Consider the following 24,413-nt stretch of genomic DNA (forward strand, 5'->3'; position numbering starts at 1 on the left):
TTTACAGAGCTGAGCCTGCGTCGACTTCGTGATATATGTTGTATTTAGTGCAATAAATCAACACACAAGACGTACTGGGAACTAATGAGATTTGTCAGGCATCGCATGTGATAGAACTGCCTTCAGGGTAGAGCGAAGTGAAGCCAGAGAGGTCTGTCCATCACTGAATGGTACAAACGAGATTCGCTCTGTCAAGTCATCCCATCTCACCGCATCATCACTGCAGCTTGGAGCGCTTTTCAAACTTAACAAAAAACAAACAAACAAACAAAAAAATACAAACATTACACAGGAAAAAACAAGGACCAGCCCTAATGTACACAGCACAAAAAACTTAGACACTGACCAGCTTTACAAATACTCCAGTGATGAAGAATTGTAGCATAACATAATTGCAATAATTTTCATCAGATTGTGTTTCGTTGTTATTAACTACAGCAGCGCTATAATCAAAACGTAACCGCATGGTAAACTACACAATTAAAATGTCTGTTTTAATTTCTAATTGTCAGGCGTCAGAGACATCTGCAGCAATCTGTATTTTCGTTAAGTGTTAAAAAGGCGTTAACTGGGGAGAATCTACAGGAGGTCCTTTCTTAATTAGCTTGTCTGCTTCAAATGGAAGGAGCCACGGAACAGCTCTGTTGTGTTCAGGCTGTTTTGTCGGGGTAACGATGCACACACGATAGCACTCAGCCCAGGGATCAGGGCAATTGAAACGACTGTGCAGTATGGCAGAGTTTTGGGACTGCTGCTGCCTTGTGGTTGAATAGGACTGACCTCCCGTGGGCAGTAAAAAGCAGTGTGCAAACCAGTCTGGGTTACAAGAGAAAATCAAACCCACATGACATCCAACCAGTATCACGCTGTGTAATGTTTAGTGGTCTCTTCTTTCATTATCACGTGGTTTAAGTAAATTTGAACAATGTCCTCATGTTATCTTTCGAAGCATTGTGGGCAGGATTTACAGCACCGTTCCTATAGGGAAAACAAAGTGGTGTTACAGAGACACAGGCAAGGCACAGGCATTGTGTTAGCAATGTTACATCTGGGACAATAGAGCAAGCTACTCCCAGTGGCAGGTGTAAGTTTATGACCGGTCATATTTGCTAAAGGATCAATCCAGCAGTGGCACTCGGGCACGCGGAAGAGTTCGAAAGTATTGATTGATTGGTTTGTTTATTTATTTTTGAACAATGATAATATCCTTCGCATTTATATTTGCAGATGTATCACTGTAACTGCTGGTGTGCGGCGCCAGTGATTCAGATTATATCCTCCCTCATTTCAACAGGTATCGCTATTGTCTTAATTATCCTAACTACAGCAAATCAACTACAACATTTCTGATTTAATAATAATAATAATAATAATAATAATAATAATAATAATAATAATAACTGGTTTAAACTGGACACACTCAGTCAGTCAGTCTCTGTGTGTGTGTATATATATAGTCTATTAATATATAATATACCCATAGTTTCGCTCTTCAAAGCGATGCGGTGTGTATTTACTGCCAAACGCCTGTCACCTGTGCGTGTGCGTGTGCGGTTTACTGACCCGCTTTGCTCTCCGTAGCTCAATGCTGCGATTTCCTCATTGTGTTTGTTTCATTGCACCGTGTTCAAGTTAGAGGGAGATATCCGCCTGTCAGCCTGGAGGTCGGGACGCGACGCTAATCTGTGCTTAAATACATCAACCTGAAACCCATATAGATTCAATACCCCGTCGATCGATCCTGAAACAGTACAATCCCAGCAACATGGCTGATCTAAGTATTGATCAGAAAAAATTACCTGGCGTGAAGGAAGGTGAGTTTGTTTTGGTCCAGTAAAACGTTTGTTTTGAATACAGAAGCTCTAGCACAGGAGGATGCGATACGATACAGTGTGAATGCAAACCGATCGAAACAGGCATGCTCACACATAATTAACGGGTGGTTTTATCATCAATCAGCTTCTCGGTTCGTTTACCAAAATCGCTGTAGTATATTTCAATGTTATGTTGTATTCTTTTTTTTTTTTTTTTACTATCGATAATTCTCAAAAAATAGGTTTTAAAATAATCTTGTGGTGTCATATTCACTTAAAAACGATGTTTTAAGCATTGTGCATAGGGTTATTTTTCAATTCCCTGGAGAAGAAATACGGTATGTATTGATTGTGTGTGTGCCCGTTACCCACTGTCTGTACGCTCCATGTGTGCAGTGTGAAATCATCGTCATTACAATAGCACCAAAGAATCTCACCTTTAATGCGTGTTCTTGATACGGTAAGGAATTAAAAAAAATAAATAAAAGAGCCTGCGAGTAAGCATGTTTTGTATTGTGTGTCATGTTTTGTATTTCTGATTTGCATTAATTGTTGGCTGAGATCTAGTCTGTAATTGCCAAGGTCGTGTTCCTTACTATACCGCAAGAAGGGTACACTAGCTGTTTGTTAATACGTGTATGTTAAATATTACAAACAGTGGCATGACTACGCTAGTGACCAAAGGGCTGTGTGTACTGTAGGCCACAGCCGCCTTAAGAAACGTCCATGATTAGCCCTGGCTTTAATGTGGCACTTAGATCTTGATAAGGCAAAGCTTGGTTTAACTAACAATATACTCAGACTGGCCCCCAGCCTCAGTAAGAGATTAGGGTCTGCAATGCAGCCAATTTCTCCTCAGCGCGCTCACGTTTGAGCTTTTGTTTTTTCTGGACATTTATTATTTCATAAGTGCGTGTAATGATTACTTGTTGTGCACAAGTTGTATTTTGCCTCGCTGTTCATGAAAAGGTGGAAATCACTGGGCTGAAAAAGTGAAAGCGGCAGATGTGATCAATTTTTCATTGTCTGTCTCTCCCATTCTGTTCCCCCAAGTCTCACACAGAAGTAGTTCAAGCAGTGGGATCCCCATTATCTATCTATCTATCTATCGCCCCTCAAATATCTTCCATTAAGAAATCTATTGTAGTCGCCCCCCCCCCCCTCACATTGTTAGGTTTTTTCATTGCTATAAATAGCCTACCCAGCGCATATGTGCCAAAACGCAGCTGTCACTCATCCTCAGTTGTGTAACATATGGAGAGGAGGGTTGGTGCTTTGACTAGCATTACAATGGAGTCTATCCAGAATCTCACAATGCTCCTGTCTTTCAATGGCATTCCTCGCAAAAGCCCCATAAATGAGGAAAGAAACTCGCTTGTTAATGAAAATACAGTGACTCCCGGAGACCCAGTTACTCCTATGAGGTCATCATGCAACAAAGGTAGCACCCTATCTCCTAACCTCATATAAGGCAAAGACGAGGAGGTCTTTATTTACTCGTCCCCATATGAGGTCTCCATGCATGAAAGGGTTGATAGTATTAATAATAACGTTTCTGAAGCCTATCATCTCTGTTGAAACCTGTGATTAAATTTGCTGTAGGTCACAAACCTGGACTACGATTTACTCTTGTGAAGAGCGAGGTAGACACCCAGTGTCAAGTAACCCAGTCCCCTACTATAAATACTCAACATGATTCTACAGTGCTTGGGAAGACTCTGATATTAAAGGGCGTTTGTCTCCTAAATGATGGCCTTATCTGCCTGGGTTTATCTCGTGAGTCAGACTTGGCAGCCGGGACACGCACAATACAGCTTTACTGAGCAATATCCATGTTCAATGCAAATGGTAACACAGTGAAGAGTGATAGCCTGTTTAATCCATGCTGGTGCAACGCTTCGTTACAGAATAATATTCTGGCAGCCCTATTGGCTGCTTTAAAGGCTGTGTATTGCTTTAATCCTCCTCCTGTCTCTCTCACCAGTGCTGCAGCAGTATGATGGATTAAGGGTGGTCTAATTGTGTCTTCCCTTTTTTTCGCTCCATAACCCCACTTTCAGGGTTTTAAATCTTGGCTTCTTGGGTTTTGAGGCAGACGTTGCATTTTGTGTTGCAGTGAAATGTGTGGCTGTTTAATCTTCCAGTTATTTCTACTGTATCTCAGCAGACCAGTTGCTGAATAGCAGAAGTAAATTAGTGCCCAATAAGCGGTGGCATGGCAGGAACAATGTCAAGGATTGTATTAAACATTTGAAATAAACAGGATTTACAATCAGTGTTGTATTGACTGTTGACATCACATACTGTGCAGCACGTAACTTTGTATTATTTTGCTAAGAGTTTTAATTCTGAACACTTTGTACTTGGATACAGTACTTCCAAGGTTTGGCACCAACAAACAGCTGCCTGAGCCTTGGCTATGACTCCTACCAGTGTGAGCAGGTGAAAATAGTGCGAATCATAACCCCTTTCACTGGGAGAATTGCAAACTACGTTTGTTTTTTACTGTTCCAGATCCAGACATAGTTTTATACCTTTTATAGTGATTGCAAGATAACGTTTGAATTATTGACACTAGAGAAGATGCCAGTTCACTTAAACAGCATGGTTGCTGTTTTATTTTTTATTCCAATGCCATCATGGGTCTTATTAATCAAAATCTTACCTTTCATTAAATAAGCTAGTATTGCTTTTTTTGAACGAGAGTTGTAAACGGTCCAGCACAGGTTACTGTAGTTTCTAACTGAAACGATGCTTGGCGATGATTCAGATTGGCTGAGCAGCAACACTCAGTCACAGCCTGGTCTTGATTCTGAGAATCGCAGAGGAAATGGATTTGCATGCTTCTTGGTAAAGCCCACTCTCTTGTGTGTTATCACAAGTTGTCTTGTTGTTGTTTAGTGTTTTAAATCTTGTGTTTTCTCAGCTCTTCTGTGATAAGGCCCCAGAATCATCACAACTACCTCCAGCTGACAAGATTGAACCTTAGATTAACCTTATTAGGATCTCTAAATCCGGGCCATATTTTTGTATTCAGAGTTGAGTATTTGGAATTCAGGAAGCCACTATTGAATAACAATAGAGTGTAAACCCTAAAGAAGTAGCATTGGTAGAAATGCGCAGCACTGTTGTTTCCATAATACTGTGAGTATGATCATGAACCCCTGTATATTGTACAAAAAACTGAGCTGGTTCATGACACACACACACACACAAACACACACACACACACACACTTTCATAGCATCAAAGAAACTTGAAAAGGCAACTGATGAGTTGTATCTTGTTCGTAAGAAGAAATGTAGAACATGTCTGATATTTTATAGGAAGAACAACAAATCTTTTTCTGTTTGAGCAGGAGTGGCAGGAGAAAGGCGCCCACCCGTTTGATGCATTCCACGTTAATCTGCACACCCTAAACTCTTCCTCCTTGCTGTGCATTGTTTAATTAACTTGCTGAAGCATGTAATGACTCTAATAGCTGTGCAATGATGGCTTTTTGATTACTCCTATGATTGACGTGCCCTAGTGACCTGTGCAAGACTGCAGTATTGCTGGTCAGCAAAAAAAGGAAAGACAACAGTTAGTAGAGTGTGTGTATGTAATTACTGCTTCCCCCATTAGTGCAGGCTGTACTTTCCTGATTATCTGCAAAGCGCTTTGATAAGATCTTAAGGTGCTAGACTGTTTTTAACACCACTGCTCCAGTCCTGTTGCACAGGGGTTTCTTTCATACATACAGTTACTGGTCTGGTAGTTTTGCAAGGGGGTTTTCCCGGTCAAATCAAAATGAGAGTATCCTAAGTAACTGTACTTGTGTAATTCTACAAAAGTTAGTGGAATGTAATGTCAGTACACTTTCAGAAATTGGAAATGACACCTCTACTGTATAACTTCTGCTTCTCAAACTTACAAAAAAGCAAGTTTATTCTGGGACTGAGAGAAGGCAGGACTTGATACAGGATCGAGTCTTGTGAAACCACAGGGTTATTTCTGTTTGTTTTTTTAACAAGTTCAAGTTGGTACCAAAGTTCATTAAAATACCAGAGTGACACACTTTGTGTTTAGAGAGTCTCACAGATCCACAGTACAGTGGATGATGGGATTTAAATAAGCAATGTTTTTAACTAAGCAATTAAACTAGAAATGACCAAGGACTCAGACTTTTAATTGCCCTGTTTCCTGAACAGTCCTCTGCTGCAACAGAATGCGTAAGATATTGCCAATTATAAAATGAAGCACACAGCGGCTGTTTGTAGCGATAGTATTTGGTAAATTTGATTGGAAAGGTCACGGTCATGAGGTAACGTTTAGAATTTCACAATCGCACTCCTGTGTTTAGCCTATGCTGGATACTCCCAGGTGGTTTGCCACACTTGGTTCCACCTTGTTAAATTTGCAGATGACACAAAAATAAGAACATAAGAACTTTTTAAAGCTTCCCCTCATTGTCTAGATGAAGACATTTCTGAGTCAACAAAAACTCCTAGGTCTTTTTCATAGATTCCTTCTCCAATTTCAGTATCTCCCATATGATATTTATAATATACATTTTTATTTCCTGCGTGCAGTACCTTACACTTTTCTCTATTAAATGTCATTTGCCATGTGTCTGCCCAGTTCTGAATCTTGTCTAGATCATTTTGAATGACCCTTGCTGCTGCAACAGTGTTTGCCACTCCTCCTATTTTTGTGTCGTCTTCGAATTTAACAAGTTTGCTTACTGTACCAGAATCTAAATCATTAATGTAGATTAGGAATAGCAGAGGACCTAATACTGATCCCTGTGGTACTCCACTGGTTACCACACTCCATTCTGTGGTTTTTCCTCTAATCAGTACTTTCTGTTTTCTACATGTTAACCACTCCCTAATCCATGTACATGTGTTTCCTTGAATCCCTATAGCGTTCAGTTTGAGAATTAATCTTTCATGCGGGACTTTGTCAAAAGCTTTCTGGAAATCTAAATAAACCATGTCATATGCTTTGCAATTATCTATTATTGACGTTGCATCCTCAAAAATCAAATACTATATAGGAGCTGCTGAAATAGAAGAAAAAATCTATGAAAAAGATGTAGGAGTTTTTGTTGACTCAGAAATGTCTTCATCTAGAGAATGTGGGGAAGCTTTAAAAAAGGCTAACAAGATGCTCGGATACATTGTGAAAAGTGTTGAATTTAAATCAAGGGAAGTAATGTTAAAACTTTACAATGCATTAGCAAGACCTCATCTAGAATATTGTGTTCAGTTCTGATCACCTCACTTCAAAAAGGATATTGCTGCTCTAGAAAGAGTGCAAAGAAGAGCGACCAGAATTATTCCGGGTTTAAAAGGCATGTCATATGCAGACAGGCTAAAAGAATTGAATCTATTCAGTCTTGAACAAGGAAGATTACGCAGCAATCTGATTCAATCATTCAAAATTATAGAAAGTATTGACAGTGTCAAGCCAGGGGAATTTTTCGACGTGAAAAAAGAAACAAGGACCAGGGGTCACAAATGGAGATTAGATAAAAGGGCATTCAGAACAAAATAGGAGGCACTTTTTTACACAGATAATTGTGAGGGTCTGGAATCAACTCCCCAGTAATATTGTTGAAGCCGACACCCTGGGATCCTTCAAGAAGCCACTTGATGAGATTCTGGGATCAATAAGCTACTGACAACCAAAGAAACAAGATGGGCTGAATTACCTCTTCTTGTTTACAAACTTTCTTATGTTCGTCTCTCACGGCACACCCAAGACCTAACCGCGTCCAGCACAACAAGCTTGTCTTGCTGCTTAATGAAAATGCAGATGATTTTATTTTATTTTGTCTAGGTTTACACTTTGCAAGGGAAAGTGGGCTGGAAGTGATCGCATGCTGTGGTCTCTGTGCAACACTAATATGTTTCCCCAGCTTGTCTACCCACAGGCAGCCCTTTAAAGAAATGAAAGAACATTTCATTTACGCCCTGGATCCATTTCCACAAAGGGTTAATCCTTCTTAAACCCTTACAGTGGGGTTCTGTTCTTTTTAATTCATGCATGATTTGTCTTTTAGGGCTGGCATATTTTTTGTCCTTTCTGTGTTATTTGTTAAGCTGTTACAAATTGAGTTGTAATACTGGACTAGGAAATATCCTTCAGCAGCAGTGAGCAGAGTTGGTGGTGAAACGAGGATAGTGAGAAAGATGTGCGCACAAAAAGTTTCTGGAGAAGGGGGTTCCATGCATCCTGAATAAACTCCTTTTCATTAAATGGTGTCTTTAGCTAGCCTGCTTCATCAAAACTGCTGGGCATGTTTGAACACTTTGTTTATTGTGACTAATAAAATCTCTAACCCTACAGGAAAAGGCAGGGTTTTTGGTGCATGTGAATACAAAACATAGCAGTTGTAGATGCACACTATTTTTAGCTCAGCAGTCCACTTGTTGGTAATAAACACCCTGCTACTTGCTCACAACCAGCACTGGGCTATTTAAAGGTAGCACAGCTGTGTCAACATGGTCCCAGAGGTAAAGGCAGGGTTTTTGGTGCATGTGAATGCAAAATGCGGCAGTTGTAGCTGCACACTATTTCTAGCTCAGCAGTCCACTTGTTGGTTATAATCTCATTCCCAGTTGCTCACAACCAGCACTGGGTTATTTAAAGGTAGCACAGCTGTGTCACCATGGCCCCAGATGCATTTTAATTTCATGTTTCTTTTTTTTTTTTTTTTATTATCCTTTTTATGCAGCCTTGATATCCTTCACATTTGTTCTGCGATGAATGGTGTATTTTGGAATGCTGCTCTCTCTCTCTCTCTCTCTCTCTCTCTCTCTCTCTCCTGTCTGTAGTGTGCCGGGACTTCGCTGTGCTGGAGGATCATGCCCTCGCCCACAACCTGCAGGAACAGGAGAGTAAGTGCAGCCTGGGCATTGGCTTCTCAGCCCCGTGCATTTTTATTGTGCTTCTACCCACACTGGGAAAATGAAAGAACAAACTGCATATGACTTTGGGACAGCGTGAGGGAGAGGGAGAGAGCACTGCATCTTCTACAGTACAATCTCCACTCTGACTCGGGCTGCACCTGCAAGATTATATTCCACCAGGCAGCTCTGGCATTTAGTGATGTCACGCTAGCTGCTGTAGCCTCAGAGTTGTACTTTGCAGACACTCCCAATAATAAAGTAGCAAATAGGGGATTGGACTACTTGCATTAATTCATTTTTTTATATAAAAATGAGCAGAATGTTCATGTAAATAACCTTCAATATCACCTGTTACCTCCCTTGTTTTTCTCAGCTGCACAATGAATGCCTGTTGAATCTAAACCTTAGCAATGGAGGAGTGGGCAAAAGGTTGTTGAACCCAGTAACACATGAATTTGTAAAGTGATAATCTGGTGCTTCCTTCTCTAATCGCTTCACCACCCACTAGCCTCCATCCTTTTTGTTGTGACGTTTTATAGAGGAAGTTTGTGCAGAACATCGCAGCCCACAGCTACAGGAAAGAAGGAAGTGCAGCCTAGAATGAACAGAAATAGATATGAAACTGTTATTAATGCAACTGCCAATAATCCAGTAGCTTGATTTCAGTAAAAAGACTTTAAGAAGAGCATTCTTATAAAAGCTGTGATTAGAGCTTTGTGGTAAAGCCTGTTGCAGCATTCTTCTGTGTGGTGCAGTACCAGACTCTGCAGCTTGCACTGTTTTCAGAAAAGTGTGAATCTCAAAGTATCACATCTGCTTTATTCTGAAAAGAGAGAGACACCACCTTTTAAAACAAAAAAAAAAGAAAGAAAGAATTTGAAACCATCTTCTCTGTATTGTGACAATTGGCTTCTCCTTGCTATAAAAATCTCAATCGTACTTCTATCCGGTTAACGTTATGATATTATTGAAAATTTAATTAGTGTGTATTCTTTATTGTACTGAAAAAACATTCTCAGTGATCGTAGTTTCAGGTTGTGTTCCTGGAGTTTAACTGCAAACTAGGGAGAAAGGCGTTAAAACACGGTTTAAGATAATCATGTTTATCGTGATAATTGCTAGACGATAATCAACCACTGATTATATGTGTTTGCTGAAGAGGCTAGGCTAGTCATGTAGCCCTTGACTGTGGCTTCTGGGTGAACCACAATTCTGTATTGAATCCAGTTGCTACAATAAGTATCATTTAATATAGAATGTAGTTGTGACTTGTGATGTTGCCTTTGTAAAAGTGCATAGCAATGGAAGGTAAAACACAGGAAAGCATTGTAAATAAACAAGCACAGTAAACTGCGATATACTATTTTTACACCCAAAGTGGATGGCAGCCCAGCGCTAGTTAATCAATACTGTACCCCCATCTGTCTTTGGACTGATGCAGGTACCGCCTTGTTTCAGTCAATATCAAGATTTATTGACCACTGAAGGAACATGGGTATTGGTTTGGCCTTGAATTGGATTTAATTTTCTTTTTTTTTTTTATCTGGGGTCAATAAATTGTGATTGCGTCGGAAACATTCAATCAGTGTCTCATTTGATATGTTGTGTGTGAGTGGAGGAATCCAGCAGGGATTTGAGAGGTTTTGACAGGGCAGAAGATTGAGTGCTTTAGCAGCAACATGCATGAAAGTGACCTGCAGACATAAAGTGCTGTAGTAATATAGAGAGGCCTTTTAACAGGGCTCCCTAGCAATCTGCTCATTTAATAATCCATTGATTTGCTTATTTAACACTTTATTGATTTTTTTTTATTATTTTTTTTAATAATGTTTAATTTGAGAACTAAGAAGATGCAATTGAGCTTCCTAGTGCTGCATTCAATTAGAGAGATGTGATACTTAACAGGGATGGAAATAAGACCCATTCCAGGCTTTAAAATGAGCCGGATTAGCCACAGTGTATAGGCAACAACCTCAGATGTGTTTTATTAAAATTGTAGTAAAACCAGGAATAGCTCACACTGCAATGCAATTGGAGTTTTGTTTGCAGCGCTGCTTAATTCGCCTTTTGAGACATGTTAGTAAAATGTAGACCATTCTGTAATTTACAGGGGATAATTTATTACATTTTGCATTGCAGTTGGAGCCATTCTTAGTGTAGTTTCATTTGGGTGTAACCTTTTGTATGGAGAATTAACAATGAATCTGTCTGAAACTGCGAAATGGAAGTATAAAATTATTACCTGCAGTAATTCTAAATGAATCCTCTGTGTGTGTGTGTGTGTGTGTGTGTGTGTGTGTGTGTGTGTGTGTGTGTGTGCGTGTGTGTGTGTGCCCTCCTCCAGTTGAGAATCACCTGGCATCAAACATCCAGAAGAGCCGACTGGTGCAGTATGACCTCCAGGTGGCAAAGAGGATGCAGGATGAAGAGGACAAGAGGGCATGGGCACGCAACCAGAGACGCCAACGAGACATGTAGGGTCACAGTTTACTACTCTCATTGAAGCCATTGATCAGACTGAAGAGGGGGGTAAATCACGAGGCACTGAATCTCTCTCTCTCTGCAATAGTGTTTAATAAATAGAAACTGTTTTTTTTTGTTTTTGTTTTATATTTCCTAAGAAACACACTAAATAAAACCATCGAGCCACTGAACAGTGACTACAAAAAAGCTGTCTGCTCATTAATATGTAAACCTAGTGTCTGAAGTCACTTCTCATACTGTCTTAGTATTAGTGTATTTCTGGTAACACATATTTGACTGTAGTCTCCCAGCTGAGGTGGTTTAAGATGCTAATAAACCACAGCAGTCTGGCCTCCGCCTTCCAAGGGATATGGTTTTGCAAATATTCTATTTATGCAGCTTAATTATTTATTAGTGTTTTTGTAGCTAGTTTAAGTGGGAGCAAATCCACTCAGAGTCGGAGCTGTAGGTCAGCATTTAAAAAGCAAAGCTGACTTCCAGCCCAGCAGTGGAAGAGGGGGATTCCCGTTTTTTTTTTTTTTTTTTTTTTTTTTTTTTTTTTTTTTTCCTTGTGTTCTTAACAAGCTGCCTCCCACACCTGGATGTGATGACTGTCTCCCAAGCTACAGTTAGCATTTCAAACACAGACAGATAACATTTAGAGTTATATTTATGGAAAGTATGATTGTAAAGCTGCCTTTACATTGCAGAGTGGAAAGCATAATTGGCACATCTGTCAAGTTTGAAATTCATGGAACTGTCCTTTTTATGTCAAACCATCCAGAACAGTTTAATGCGTACAAAATATTATTTAATCCATCAAAGCAACAACAACATTATTGGAATACCTTTGTGTAGTGGACCCTATACCTCAAAACCAGCACCAGAGCTTTTAAGAGCTCTGAACCACCCTCTTGCCTGGAAAGCTGGCAGTGCTATTGACTGGGCTGTGATTGGCTTGTTCTTCAGTCTCCAGTCCTAACTAGCAGAAAGAAAGTCCTGGATTCTGCTCAATTTTGGCAACACCTTTTTTTTCCCCCCAGAAAGCTTCTGGATTGCCCGCTCTCTGCGTGCGCGTGTGTGTCCCGGCAGTGGTCTGAGTCTCTTGCTCTTGTTGTTCCAGAGTGCACAGCGATAACGAGATCGCACAGGAGATTCAGGAGCAGCTGGTGAAGCAGGCCCTGGATAAACGACAGCAGGAGGAGAAGGACGAGGTGAGGCTGGACCTGATTACACTTGATAGGAGTGAAGCCACTTGAACCATAGTCATAGAAGCAATAATAATAATAATAATAAACAGATGTGGGCATGCCATTATTGCTTTGTCAGGAAATACCTTAAAAGTCCACATGTGTGCACAATTTGACAGTTTGTTTCTGCATTTGGACACTGTGTCAGAGATGCATGTGAAAAGAGCAGCCCTGAGATCTCGCCTGGCTGTGCTGTGTTAGGGGAACCATGCTGACCCCTGCAGGTCACACCAGGTAATGGATATAAGCTCTATTACTGTCAGTACAAAGGGGTCTGATCCTTGGTGACAGAGGTAAAGACGCACGATTAGCAAGGCAGTCGGTTTACACCCCTCCTCCAGCATCTACACCGATGCAGTGATCCAGCTGCCTCCTTCTAATTAGAAAGAGCTCAAGTGTACTTGTCTCCCCAGGCCATCGCTCGCAGACTTCATGAGAAGGAGCTGAAGGAGGAGAGGAAGAGGAAGCAGCAGCTGCAGGATGTCCCTTATGAAGACGATTACTATGAAGACAATGGAGGTACTCTTGCTCTTAAAGCTGTGGGGTTCCTTCTCCCTGCACCGAGAGACAGCTCTGCCCTTACACTACACCACAATGTATCGAACGTACATCTGTTATATTGATGAGTGAGCAGTGAAATGGTAAGGCAGCGGACCGATACATTCAGGATGCAAGAGCGCATTATCTTGGCCTTGCGTGTAGCTGAGTAAATAGTTTCAAATGGGATTCCCCACATCAGCTCTTCACAATAACGGTGCAGTTCAGATGTATTGCAATGCTGTCTCTGCAGCCAGGCAGTACAGATGTGGTGGTGCATGCAGGATTGTAAAGGTTAATGAGGAACGAAGCCAAGCTGCTCGAAGTTTTGCTGGTTGATTGTCGAAGGATAGTTTAATACAGCTGTAATTCAGGGATAGAAGCAAGACCCCGATTGCATAGCACCTTGATCCATTCCTGGTTTTATTAGGAATTGAATCAGAAACACCTGAGCTTCTTATCTTTACACTGGGGCCGATCAAGCTTGTATCAGAACCTGGAATTCGTGAAACTACTATGCAGTAGGAGTCTTACTTCCACCCTTGCAATATCAAATTAGATTTAATCATGTCCCACTACCTGTAAAAAGAGCATCAGAGTAAAATCGGTCCGTTCGACTGTCAGAAGCAACATGTTTCCTGGCGTTGCTCTACAATCTCTAAACATCTGTACTTGCTGGTCAAAAATGAGAGAGAAAAAAAAACATGCACAGTCTGGTGCTATTGCGTCATTGTACAGGGCTGAAATATATGGCAAACCTCTCCTAATTCCTAATTGATTTTGCATGTGGGTCTTTTTGATTACTGTGGAATGCTACAATACCATAATTCCTTAATGCTAGGGTGGTTCCAATGGGCAGACACTGTGTCGGTAGCTTGTTCTAAGTAGACCAAACAAACAGACCGACTCTGAGTGATACCAGGGGACCACTAGGCTGGGAGAGGGCAGCCTGACAGAGTGCTGGTGGTCACATTGTCAGCCAGGTGCAGTATGAGTCCCAGCACCTAATCCCTGGCGAGGGTCTTTTTGTAAGCCAGCTGGAACCATCCCAACATGCTTTTACACACACATAGACACCCCCCACCCTCGTCAACCAAGGCCACCTGGTCTCTTTCATTCTCCGTCTGGCGAGGAGATGCTGGCCAGCGCGCCCAGCTCAACCCCTCTGCTGACCATACTTTGTGCTGCCAGGCGATACTGAATTGGCAGCAGGTCAGCGACACAGGACGGCTCTTCTTTCTGTTTGGTGATGGGTCTCTCCTCTTTGGCTGCTGTGGAAATGTTTGTTTGGGGTCTGTCCTCCTGGTCCTCTCCTCCTCCTCTGGTTCTCCAGTCTCTCTCACCACTCTCCAGACCCCTGGGATTTTGCTCCAGCGTGATTGAAAAGGATGTTCTTTGTAATTGGGTGACTTGCTCTGTCATTTCTGCTCTCCCTGTTTGTTGTTCCCTGCCATGCATTACACGTGTCTTGTTGTGTGTGTTTTGTTTGTACCTGTTTCACCTTTTAATGTGTAGCGTTTCATTTTATAACAGAAGAGTTTATTGTCCGTCGTCAATGCTTACTGATTGATGCTACCATTGTGCGCCCAGCAAGCTTTACCATACTCTTGTCCCTCGAAACAGCCAGGGGGTTAGGGTTACCTATGTTGATTTATAACTGGCAATTTCAGTTCAGGTGTTACTCCTATGAAATTCAGTTGATGTTATTTTCAAGTGTATATCACTAAAGTTAACCAAATTTGCTAACTGTTTCATAGCTATTTATATCATGAACTCATTTGTTGGTTAATTCATTGTGGTTAATTGGTTATATCAAACCAGCTGACACACGGAATAGTTCATGAATTTCTACTTGGTATTACTACTGTCACACCCTAAATAGACGTTTTACACAATACACAGTGTTATCAGCTTCAAGTTTCAAAGTCTAAGATAAATCTGTTTTGTACCAGCACACTGATTTACAGAAGCCTAAACCTCCTGAGGTCTGCAATTAAAGGTGTAACCTAAACACACACTGATCTCGCCTGTAACCAGTTAGCTGAGAGGTGTTTTCCACAACGATACGAGCCGATCTGTGCCTTCTCTCTTGGGAAACTCCTCCTCTGGTTCATGCAAAACTGATTTTTCAAATGCAATGCTCTGAATCTCTCGGGAAGTGAAAGGAAGCTGAGGGCAAGCAAATAAAAAGATAAAAGCAAAGGGAAGTTCCTCAGATCCACATGGGATTTTTTGTTTAGGTAATTAAAGGCTCCTATTGATGTGTGACTGGCCGTGCAGCACAGTGTTTAAGCAGGAGGGTTTCAGTTTAAGTGCCTGTTTGATTAATATCCTAAATGCGCAGGTGGGGACAGGACACAGTGCCACATCATTGTGAGTCACTGTGTGTTTGATACCACGTTCCATCTCCGGTTTAAAAGCCAAGGTATTTTATTCCTATTTTAAGCAGGTTAAAAAAGGGCACTTTTTTAAACCCCAGGCCTTTTCCGTACTCAATGTTTAGGACTGAAAACCTTTAGCTATGCATGCACTCACATACACGTTAAAATACAGATACCAGTACAGACGCATACTGTTCTTCATTCAGACTAATGTAGGCCCGGACTCACCCTGGGAGACACATGCTTGTACAGAGCAGCTCTGCAGGATGTGGAAAGGCTGGCCCTGGCTTCCTGGTTGTGTTTGTGCTCTGTGGTTCGTTGTTAATCTCTGCACTTGCATTGCCAACACATTCCGTGGCAGTCGACCTGTGTCTCCTAGGAAACCAGGGCCTGACACAGTAGGCCAGGCTCCTTCTGAGGTACGCAATAGATGACACAAGCAGCTGTGAGTCTGTATTCGGCAATGACGTCCTACTCTGCAGCACAAGTCAGGTCAGTCAGTGACTCACTGACGATCCAAAATACAGACCAACAAGGCCTGCCTCAAATAAAAATTCCAGAAAAAATGAAATATCGTGTTCTAGCAGCTGGGTTACTTGGCAATGCAATACAAAGCCTTTCACTTCCAGGAGTGATTGAAAGTTGTTTCAATCAGATTGGGTTCTGGTGACTTGACTTCAGTTTCTAATGTACCTTTTTACTGGCAGTCTTTCAGAGAAGCCCAGGGCCTCAGGAATAGAGACTGTGGAAGTACTCGGAAGGATTTCTAAAGTGAACAGGTCCACGGACAGGGCAGGGTATGGGGAAGCTTGCATCTTAGTATTAAACCTCACTAACACCGTTGTTTTCATGCAAAGTCTTTGCCATTATGTCAAAAGTCCTTGTCCTTTCGTTATTCTAAGTTCTAATTTTTACCAGCATGTGTCTGTTTTGTTCATTGTGTCATTATTATTTGAACCATCAGTGTACTGCATGTCATCCTTAAGTTTTGCTCCATTTGGAACTAACCTTTGTTTTAACTAACCCGCTCCTGTCCCTCCCTCCCCATTGTTGCATGGTTTCCTTCCTTGGGCCACTCAGACCACGCCCGAAACAGACATAAAGAGCGTGGGCCACAAGAGTACGAGAGGCTACACAGATACAGGCACCGGAGCTGGGAAAGAGACACCGACCCCCAGGCAGAATCCAGAGGGTCCCAGTCCACCTTCTACATGCACAGCCCCGAACCTACCAGGGCTCCCCACCACAGACACGAACTGCAGGAACCCGAGAGGGAGCGAGACACGAGGAGGAAGGAGAAGCCTGCTAGACTCCCACCACCCAACCACAGCAAAAACAGCAGGGAACACAGACAAGAACGTGGCAGGGAGATCAGACGTGATCACAGCAAGGAACACAGACAAGAACATGACAGGGAGATCAGACGTGATCACAGCAAGGAACACAGACAAGAACATGACAGGGAGATCAGACGTGATCACAGCAAGGAACACAGACAAGAACATGACAGGGAGATCAGACGTGATTACAGCAAGGAACAGAGACGAGATCACAGCAGGGAACACGAACAAGAATGTGACAGGGAGATCAGACGTGATCACAGCAAGGAACAGAGACGAGATCACAGCAGGGAACACGAACAAGAACGTGGCAGGGAGATCAGACGTGATCACAGCAAGGAACAGAGACGAGATCACAGCCGGGAACACAGACAAGAACGTGGCAGGGAGATCAGACGTGATCACAGCAAGGAACAGAGACGAGATCACAGCAGGGAACACAGACAAGAACGTGACAGGGAGATCAGACGTGATCACAGCAGGGAACAGAGACCGGATCACAGCAGGGACAGCGTGCCACACCGTAGCAGGGACGCAAGCCGGGAACAGCAGATTAGTGAGAGCTACAGGGTCTCGGCTGGCCCGAGCAGACGCTGGTCTTGGGAGGAGTACAGTGGAAGGGAGGGGAGGGAGGACAGGCAAAGGCTGCCCTCTGGGTGCGATGAGGTGTTCCATGATCCGAGCTCCAGACACCACATGAGGGACGCCAGGACAGAGCCCTCGTGTCGAGCTCAGGAGAGGCACGGAACACGCTCGCATTCCAGTGAGGACTGGCCAGAGAACCATCCCCACCACAGAGACCAGAGAGGTAAAGGCAGGAGTGAGTGAGTGAGTGAGTGAGAGAGTGAGGGGCATTCTGATGTAAGAATCTGCTTGGTTTCTGTAGGACTCTCTTGCACTATGCCCGAAAGGAAGGAGAATTAATGCAGGCTGTTTTTTGGAAGCCAGAGTTTAGCTGTTCCACATGAAGAATCCAGGATAGATCAAGTATGTTCAAGCATTAGCTGTTAACTTTTCCTGATTCGGTTACAAGAAAGCACCCAGGTTAGGTCTCACAGCACTGAAAGAGAAAATGTAAGGTTGAGAGTACGGTTTTAAAATATGTCTTCTACCCTTAATTACTTTTAGAATTTTGTTTTGCTTCCTGTTTTCTCTTCTAATAAGGCTTCCTAACCTTGAAACATTCAGAGGTACTCTGCTGGTATTGACAGTACCAATTACATTAAACTCTTTGTTCTCCTGTCTCACTGTTTCTGTAAAGCAGAATAGCACGGTATGCTGTAGCTAGAACTCTTGCGCTGCCCTGGAAAGAAAGTTTTGGGGTGCATGTCAACATGGAAGAGAAGGCTGCTGTATATAGTGAACAGTAGACATGAAAACTGTTACACTGTACCATGAAACAAAGGCGATCCGTAAAAGTGCTGCCAGGGAGTGGATTTCATTGTAGTGTTTGTTTTTCAGGGAGGAAACCCCGGGGGGAGTATGGGGTGCAGGAGGTGATTCAGGGAGTCACTCGTCTTGATCTCCGAGGCAGCGAGCTGTCAGACCTGGAGGTAGCCCTGAGGCTGCAGGAGGAGGAGCTAAAGGTGAGGGGCATGGCACGGGCAGGCATTTACCTGTCAGGGGTTTGTCAGGAATTTTAATACTGAACAAGATTCTTAATTAGGGTTAGGGTTAGGGCAGCAGCTGAAAGAGAGCATTTCATGTGTTTGAAAGACTGCACAGTACAGTTTTGCTGTGGTATGTCTTTCTGTACCAGGTCAAGAGCAGGGCCCGTCTTTTGTACCTGTGCTAATTTTTCTCACTGTGATTTGGGATCGTTCAGCATTCTTCCCCTCTGAGCTGATAGTGGATTGTTGATGGGGAGTGCACTTGTACACAATTTTCAGGCAAAAAAAAAAAAAACTTTATTTTTCAGGCTAGCAACTTAGACAAGAGAGCAGTCCAGATGGCACATGATGAGGTAAGGGTCCCTTGTATATTCTAAACAGTCCAGTATTTCTATTGAACGTTTTAAACCCGCAGTGTGCTCTTTTCATTTCCTGTCTCCTTTCTTCTTCCCTAGGAAATTGCCTGGCTACTGATGGAGAAGGAGAAGAGATTGCACATAAGGTCGAGGGATCGGGAAAAGGGAACAATGGAAATGAGACGACAGGAGCCAGAATGGAAGGTCAGATTTCTTGTTCAGCATTTCAGGAACTTGTCGGGGGGGGGGGTGGGGGGTCGGGGGGGGGGGGGGGGGGGGGGGGGGGGGGGGTTCTTCCAAGTCCATTTTTGGAAGCCAGAGTCATGATGAATGCTCAGCCTCTGTAATGCCTCAAATTGAATCTCCTCGTATTCCCTGTCCTATGAACCACGTTACCTAGTGTAAACATTTTCCAAGAACGTCTTCATCCCTCCTGAAGAAATAACTTGTTGTAAATTTAGTCTTGGAATGTCTCACGGATTTGTGAATGATGGCATCTGTCAGCAGATTCTCTGACCTCCGATATATCCCCCAGGGGCATTGCAACAAAGGGTGTTGTCGTGTCACTCGCATCATATTTCTCGTGGTGGTGCACCGGGAGCCCATCGGTCAACTTGTCCTCTGCTGCTGTGTTTCAGCTGGAGCCAGGAGAGGTGGTGCGGCCGCGATCCCGGGAAGGCTACGAGCTCCAGAGACCAAGGAGCAACAAACCAACCAGGTGGGGCAGCCCTTCTCGGGCCTCGGCACGTTCACTTTTAGAGACGGATGCTTCTGTTTAGCTCTCTTCCAACAGACAGGCTAGCCAAGCAGTGTGAGAATGTGGCTGGACTAGATTGGAGAATGTGGCCAGGCTAAAGTGGTTAACTGATTGCCAATTAAACCTGGCCACCTGTTTATAAGCAGAATGGAAAGGCTTAGAGTTAGTTTAGTCCCAAGGAGTCCCAGGTCTGTATCTGATCCAAAATACAACTCGGACCACAGTGTCACATCACTATCATGGTCTGCTATATATTATAATGTGGTAATGTGATAAAAAATTGGAAAGAGAACCTTCAGAATACATTCAGTTTGTTGGTAATATTTTTGGGGTTTGGACACATGGAGAAGAATCTCTTTTCCAGTTTCATAAAATGGCAAATTAAATACACAGTCATATTAAGGTGGACTTTTGATGGACAAGAAAAAATATACCGTAATAAAACTTGAAGAAGGTTCAGTTGAGACTGGCCTTTTCTGTAAACCTACTGACATGAACCAGTGTTTACACATGTCCTCTGCAAAGGGTCTAGGAATAAGAATATGAAGAATATGCTCTAAAGTGACCATGTAAAACAAAGAAATGTATTAAAACAAATCTTTAAAAAAGAATTATAGTTTTTTAGATTTTTTTAGAATTAAACTAAAAATAGATGATCTGCTAGATTATAAAAATAGGGATAAAAAGGTCTATTACTATAGGCCACCTCGACCCGTGGGTGACTATGAAAACGTTGATGCCAGCTACAGAAACACAGGCTCCCACTGCTCGCCTCGACCCTCCACCAGGTCTGACACAGGATATAAAGGTGAGCAGAGCGGGGCTGGGGGTGGGAGTGTGGAGCAGGCAGTTAGTGTACAATCAAGTGAGATAAAATCAAGTGCAGGTGTGGGTTTGTGCAGAGATGATGAATTCAGTGCTCAGTATTGTCCCAAGCTTTAGATTGGATGTTTATTACAATCCTGTTCTAGAAATGTAGAGGAGATTCATGCACTGTATAGAATAGAATGACTTGTAAGCCTTTTTATGATCAAGGTAAAAATAAATGTTGTACAGTTTCTGAGCATGCAACTCTAGAGATTAGGACTCCTTGCAAGGATTATAAGAATTTGTAGCAGATTCCTGATGATTATTTTATTACTGCAAACTTTAAATGATATATACTTAACCTGAAATCCATATATATTTGAATGTTGCTGCTGATTATTATAATCTGAAACCCAGCAGTATAAATGCAGTGACTATTTAAAATAAATATCAGTAAACATAGATAACTTTTATATATACATTAATTTATATGCTTATTTAAGTTGACAGATATTTGGACACTGGGTTATAAAAACAAAAAGAAGAAGAACTACTGCAGGCATGATAAGACAATTGTACTTTGTGTTTCAGGTTCCTATTCCAGGCAATGATCTTGATACCGCCCTCACTCTCCTTTGTAAGGTGTGGAAGAAACCTGATGTGGTTTTCTGAACATCTAGTTTTTTTTTTTTTTTTTTAAAGATCGCTGTTGACATTCCAACTATCTGTCTAGTTCTGAGAACTTTGGGGAGAAAACTAAGTGACGAGATAACTAAGGAAGCAAGAAAAAAAAACGTGAATTTTGTCAAATGTGTGAACAGACTGATGCCTGTCGAACGTTCTTGTCGTGTGAAAAAGCATGCATGCACTGTGGTCTTTTATACAGTTAGATTTCTGTGTGTTGTTTTGTAGGGCAAAAGTGTTTGGTGTCTGGAGTTAATGAAGGGTTATTGAGACGCGTGGGCGATGGATAATGAACCAATAAATCCGCAGTGAAATCCCCTGGATCACAGCGGGCATGGCTACTGGTGAGCAGACTGAACAGTTCATTCCGGTTTGCACTTCTGGACAGCCCAGCCAGGCCCGGTGATTGTAGAGCTATATGTAGACAAATGGGGTGTGAGGCAGAACTTTGAGAATTAGAAGAAAAGCTGCACTGAGTGCTCCAGATTTACAGTGACTCACCCTTGTAACTAATGCATCCCTTTTTTTACTCCCACTCCAAGTGATCGTTTCCTTTGACGTCGCTGGTTACCTTCATGCTTTTCAACAGTTGCAAACACATTTTATTCATAAACAAAAGCCCTTGTCAGGGATTGCTTCTTATAGACTCAAGGAATCCGTACATGACATACAGCTCAGAAAAGGGTTGCAGTTAATCTTACCGATTACATACTGCCATCATTGGTCTCACATTGTCCTATACAAAAAGATGCACACATCTTGGTTTCAGGGCCACTGGGGTGTTGTACATGACCTTTACTATAATGTTACTCATTGTCATTTTTTTTGCTTGATAATTGTACCTCCTAATTGTGACTAAACACAGTAGCATCTTAGTTGCACACAATATGAAAGAAACCCAAGTACTGGATTGTAAACTAAGCGCCCTTCAATGTAATCACTGTCCTCTATGATATTATTTCTTGCGTATAAGATTACAGAATACTGTATATCAGCTTGTTTCTATATTTTAAATCATTATTGTTCAGGGATGGCAAAAAAGACTCCTATTGCATAACAGTTTTATCCCCGTTTCAGGTTTTAATATGAACTTGATCAGCCACAGTGTATCACTATCAAGCTCAGGTGTGTCTTATTAAACTCATAGTAAAACCAGGACCGGATCAAACCGCTATGCAGTGGGAGTCTTTCCATCCCTGTTATCACTAATAATTTTTGCACAATTGTAGAATATTTATTTTAGATATTTTTTTACCAGACCATTTTATATTTTATTATATATATATATATATATATATATATATATATATATATATATATATATATATATATATATATATATATATATATAATTATTTGAAGTCTTAGCATTGCTGTTTCTGATCAAGTCCGCTGTAGTTATTGGTGTTGATTTCGCGTGGTGTCAGTCGATGTGGAATCATCCCCTCTGTGTGTGATTGTTTATACCTGACCTGAATAAGCGGTAGAAAAATGAAAAATTTCTCAATGAAAATGGGGTCCACAATCTCAGACAATGTGGGTTAAGGACAAACTGCATTTGAATGACCTCTTAAGTGTACAGTCAGTGTTTCTGTATAAATCGTGAACTGTTTTCTGCCCAAGAAAATATGAAAAAGCCGCACAGGGCAGTGCCAGAACCAAACTACAGTTACGCGAATACATCTGATTTTTTTTTTTTTTTTTTTTTTTTGCCCGCTAGACTAACCTTGATAAATAGCAGAGAACAAAAATGTGTAAGTAATCATGTTGGATAATCTGTAATGGCGATGGAATGTGCTGGAAATACAGTGTGACATTGCAACTGCTTTTATTTCTTTTAAAAAAAAAATGGCACCATCTACCGTTGAGCTGTGGAACTCTTCAGTAGAGCAATCGCCGGACCACTGTTCTATTCCAAACAGGCATTGGCAAAATTGAATTCACAAAGGGGAAAAGTTCTAAAGCAGACATGAGCAGCTCAGACAGTGCAGGTTTACTCTTGTCATTCATAAAAAGTGTTGTGTTCTTTCAGAAACAGTTTGGAGTAAAAGGCTTTGCTAATGAAGGTGGCGATTGCAGTACTTAGGGATGTGATATTTTACTATTGACGTGCACATTTGCATATATACAGATCACAAAGGAATCATGTTTTATAAAGGCAATTTGCATTCCTTATCTATATCCAGGAATATTACTGTATGCACAGTGCATGCATCTGCTCATTAGTGTATTCTACTATATATACGTATAGCTATACACCTGAATGTACAGTCTGTCTCTCCTTGGTTATGTAGTCATTCTCAATAAATCATTCTTAGTTTTCACATTGTGTTTTTATACCCTCTGTGTAAACTGATCAGTGCTTTGTAATGAAGTTGATAACCATGCTAATGTATTGCTATCAGGATAAGGTATTCTGCTTTGCGTGTTTTCTCTCCACAGCCTGCTCTTTGCTTCATGGTAGTGCAGCTGTGAACATGTCTTGTCATTTATTGCTGGTACTGCTGTACAGCTTGCTCATCAGACTTGGTGGTGGTAAAGCTTATCTGAAATGCTATTGATTCCCCCCCCCCCCCCCCAGTCTGAAGCCTGACGGTGGGGTGACAGGAGTAACTCAGGTCTAGTTTATTTATGTTATTGTTTGCCATTCGCTGGGGAATATAAAAGACAGGCACGATTGGGTTTAGTTTACAGTGCTTTGACACGTAACCTTCAACATGACCTGAAACGCATGTAAAGACCATGAACTAATACCATTAGCCTGTGATCAAGAAATATCATGTTCTTAAACCAGTCGCTACCATCCCTATGAGAACCATGTTCAGGGAAGATCACAGCATCAAACTGGGCTTGAAACGAATTTCATTTCATTGCACTGTTAATAATGTGTGGCTAATGCTCTGTTTCCATCTGCTGCTGGGATTGATTTGAAAGCACATTGATGTCGACCCAGTTCGTTCAGACTCAGATCAGTGATCAAAGAATTGAGACTGACCACAGTATGAGAGAATTTGTTCTGGCCCAGTCCCTACAGGAAGTGAGTTACCAAGCATCCATGTTCAAATAATGTGAAAAAAAATGTTATGCATTTTTATTTTTTGTTCTTTTCAAAGCATCACTATTCATTAACTATTAAACTAATCATCAAAACCCTGCCCCCCCCCTCTCTCTGATGGTACTACAGCCCGGTTAAATATTGATCCCTACAGACCCACCTCCAGTAGCTGCTTGACCCCGTCGTTAAAGTGAATGAGAAAGAAAGCTCGGTAGAAGAATCAAGCAATACGCACATGGCAGTGTTCCTCAAAAAAAGAAACTAATCCAGCAATTGTTTTCTGTAATTTGAGTGCAAAGAAATTTAAACTTCCAATGCACTAATTTCAAATGACATCAGCATGCTGTGGGTCGTTGCTTCCTCTCTCCCGGCAGTGTGTCGTATACACCCCATGGGGCGGATTTCAAGGAATTAAACTGTTGCTGTTGTACAGTATATCCCCTGGCAAACACCCAGACAGGTA

At 41.8% G+C, this 24,413-nt stretch overlaps 1 protein-coding gene across 2 annotated transcripts; it reads left to right on the plus strand.

Annotated features, from left to right (window-relative positions):
- Nucleotides 1-1,588: 1,588 nt before the first annotated feature.
- Nucleotides 1,589-22,151, plus strand: LOC121326994 (coiled-coil domain-containing protein 50-like). 2 transcript variants are annotated; one of them, XM_041270710.1, is made up of 12 exons: nucleotides 1,589-1,814; nucleotides 8,636-8,698; nucleotides 11,055-11,184; nucleotides 12,297-12,387; nucleotides 12,837-12,942; nucleotides 16,422-17,489; nucleotides 18,143-18,267; nucleotides 18,600-18,644; nucleotides 18,747-18,851; nucleotides 19,286-19,365; nucleotides 20,106-20,212; nucleotides 20,803-22,151. In XM_041270710.1, the coding sequence occupies exons 1-12, from the start codon at nucleotides 1,766-1,768 to the stop codon at nucleotides 20,820-20,822; spliced, it is 1,989 nt and encodes a 662-aa protein (XP_041126644.1). In that variant the 5' UTR covers nucleotides 1,589-1,765; the 3' UTR covers nucleotides 20,823-22,151. The 2 variants fall into 2 exon arrangements, with proteins under 2 accessions (XP_041126644.1, XP_041126645.1); XM_041270711.1 differs by lacking the exon at nucleotides 16,422-17,489 and having other exon boundaries at nucleotides 1,595-1,814.
- Nucleotides 22,152-24,413: the final 2,262 nt, after the last annotated feature.

The sequence above is a fragment of the Polyodon spathula genome, chromosome 14 (assembly GCF_017654505.1).
Source record: "Polyodon spathula isolate WHYD16114869_AA chromosome 14, ASM1765450v1, whole genome shotgun sequence".
Taxonomy (NCBI): Eukaryota; Metazoa; Chordata; class Actinopteri; order Acipenseriformes; family Polyodontidae; genus Polyodon; species Polyodon spathula.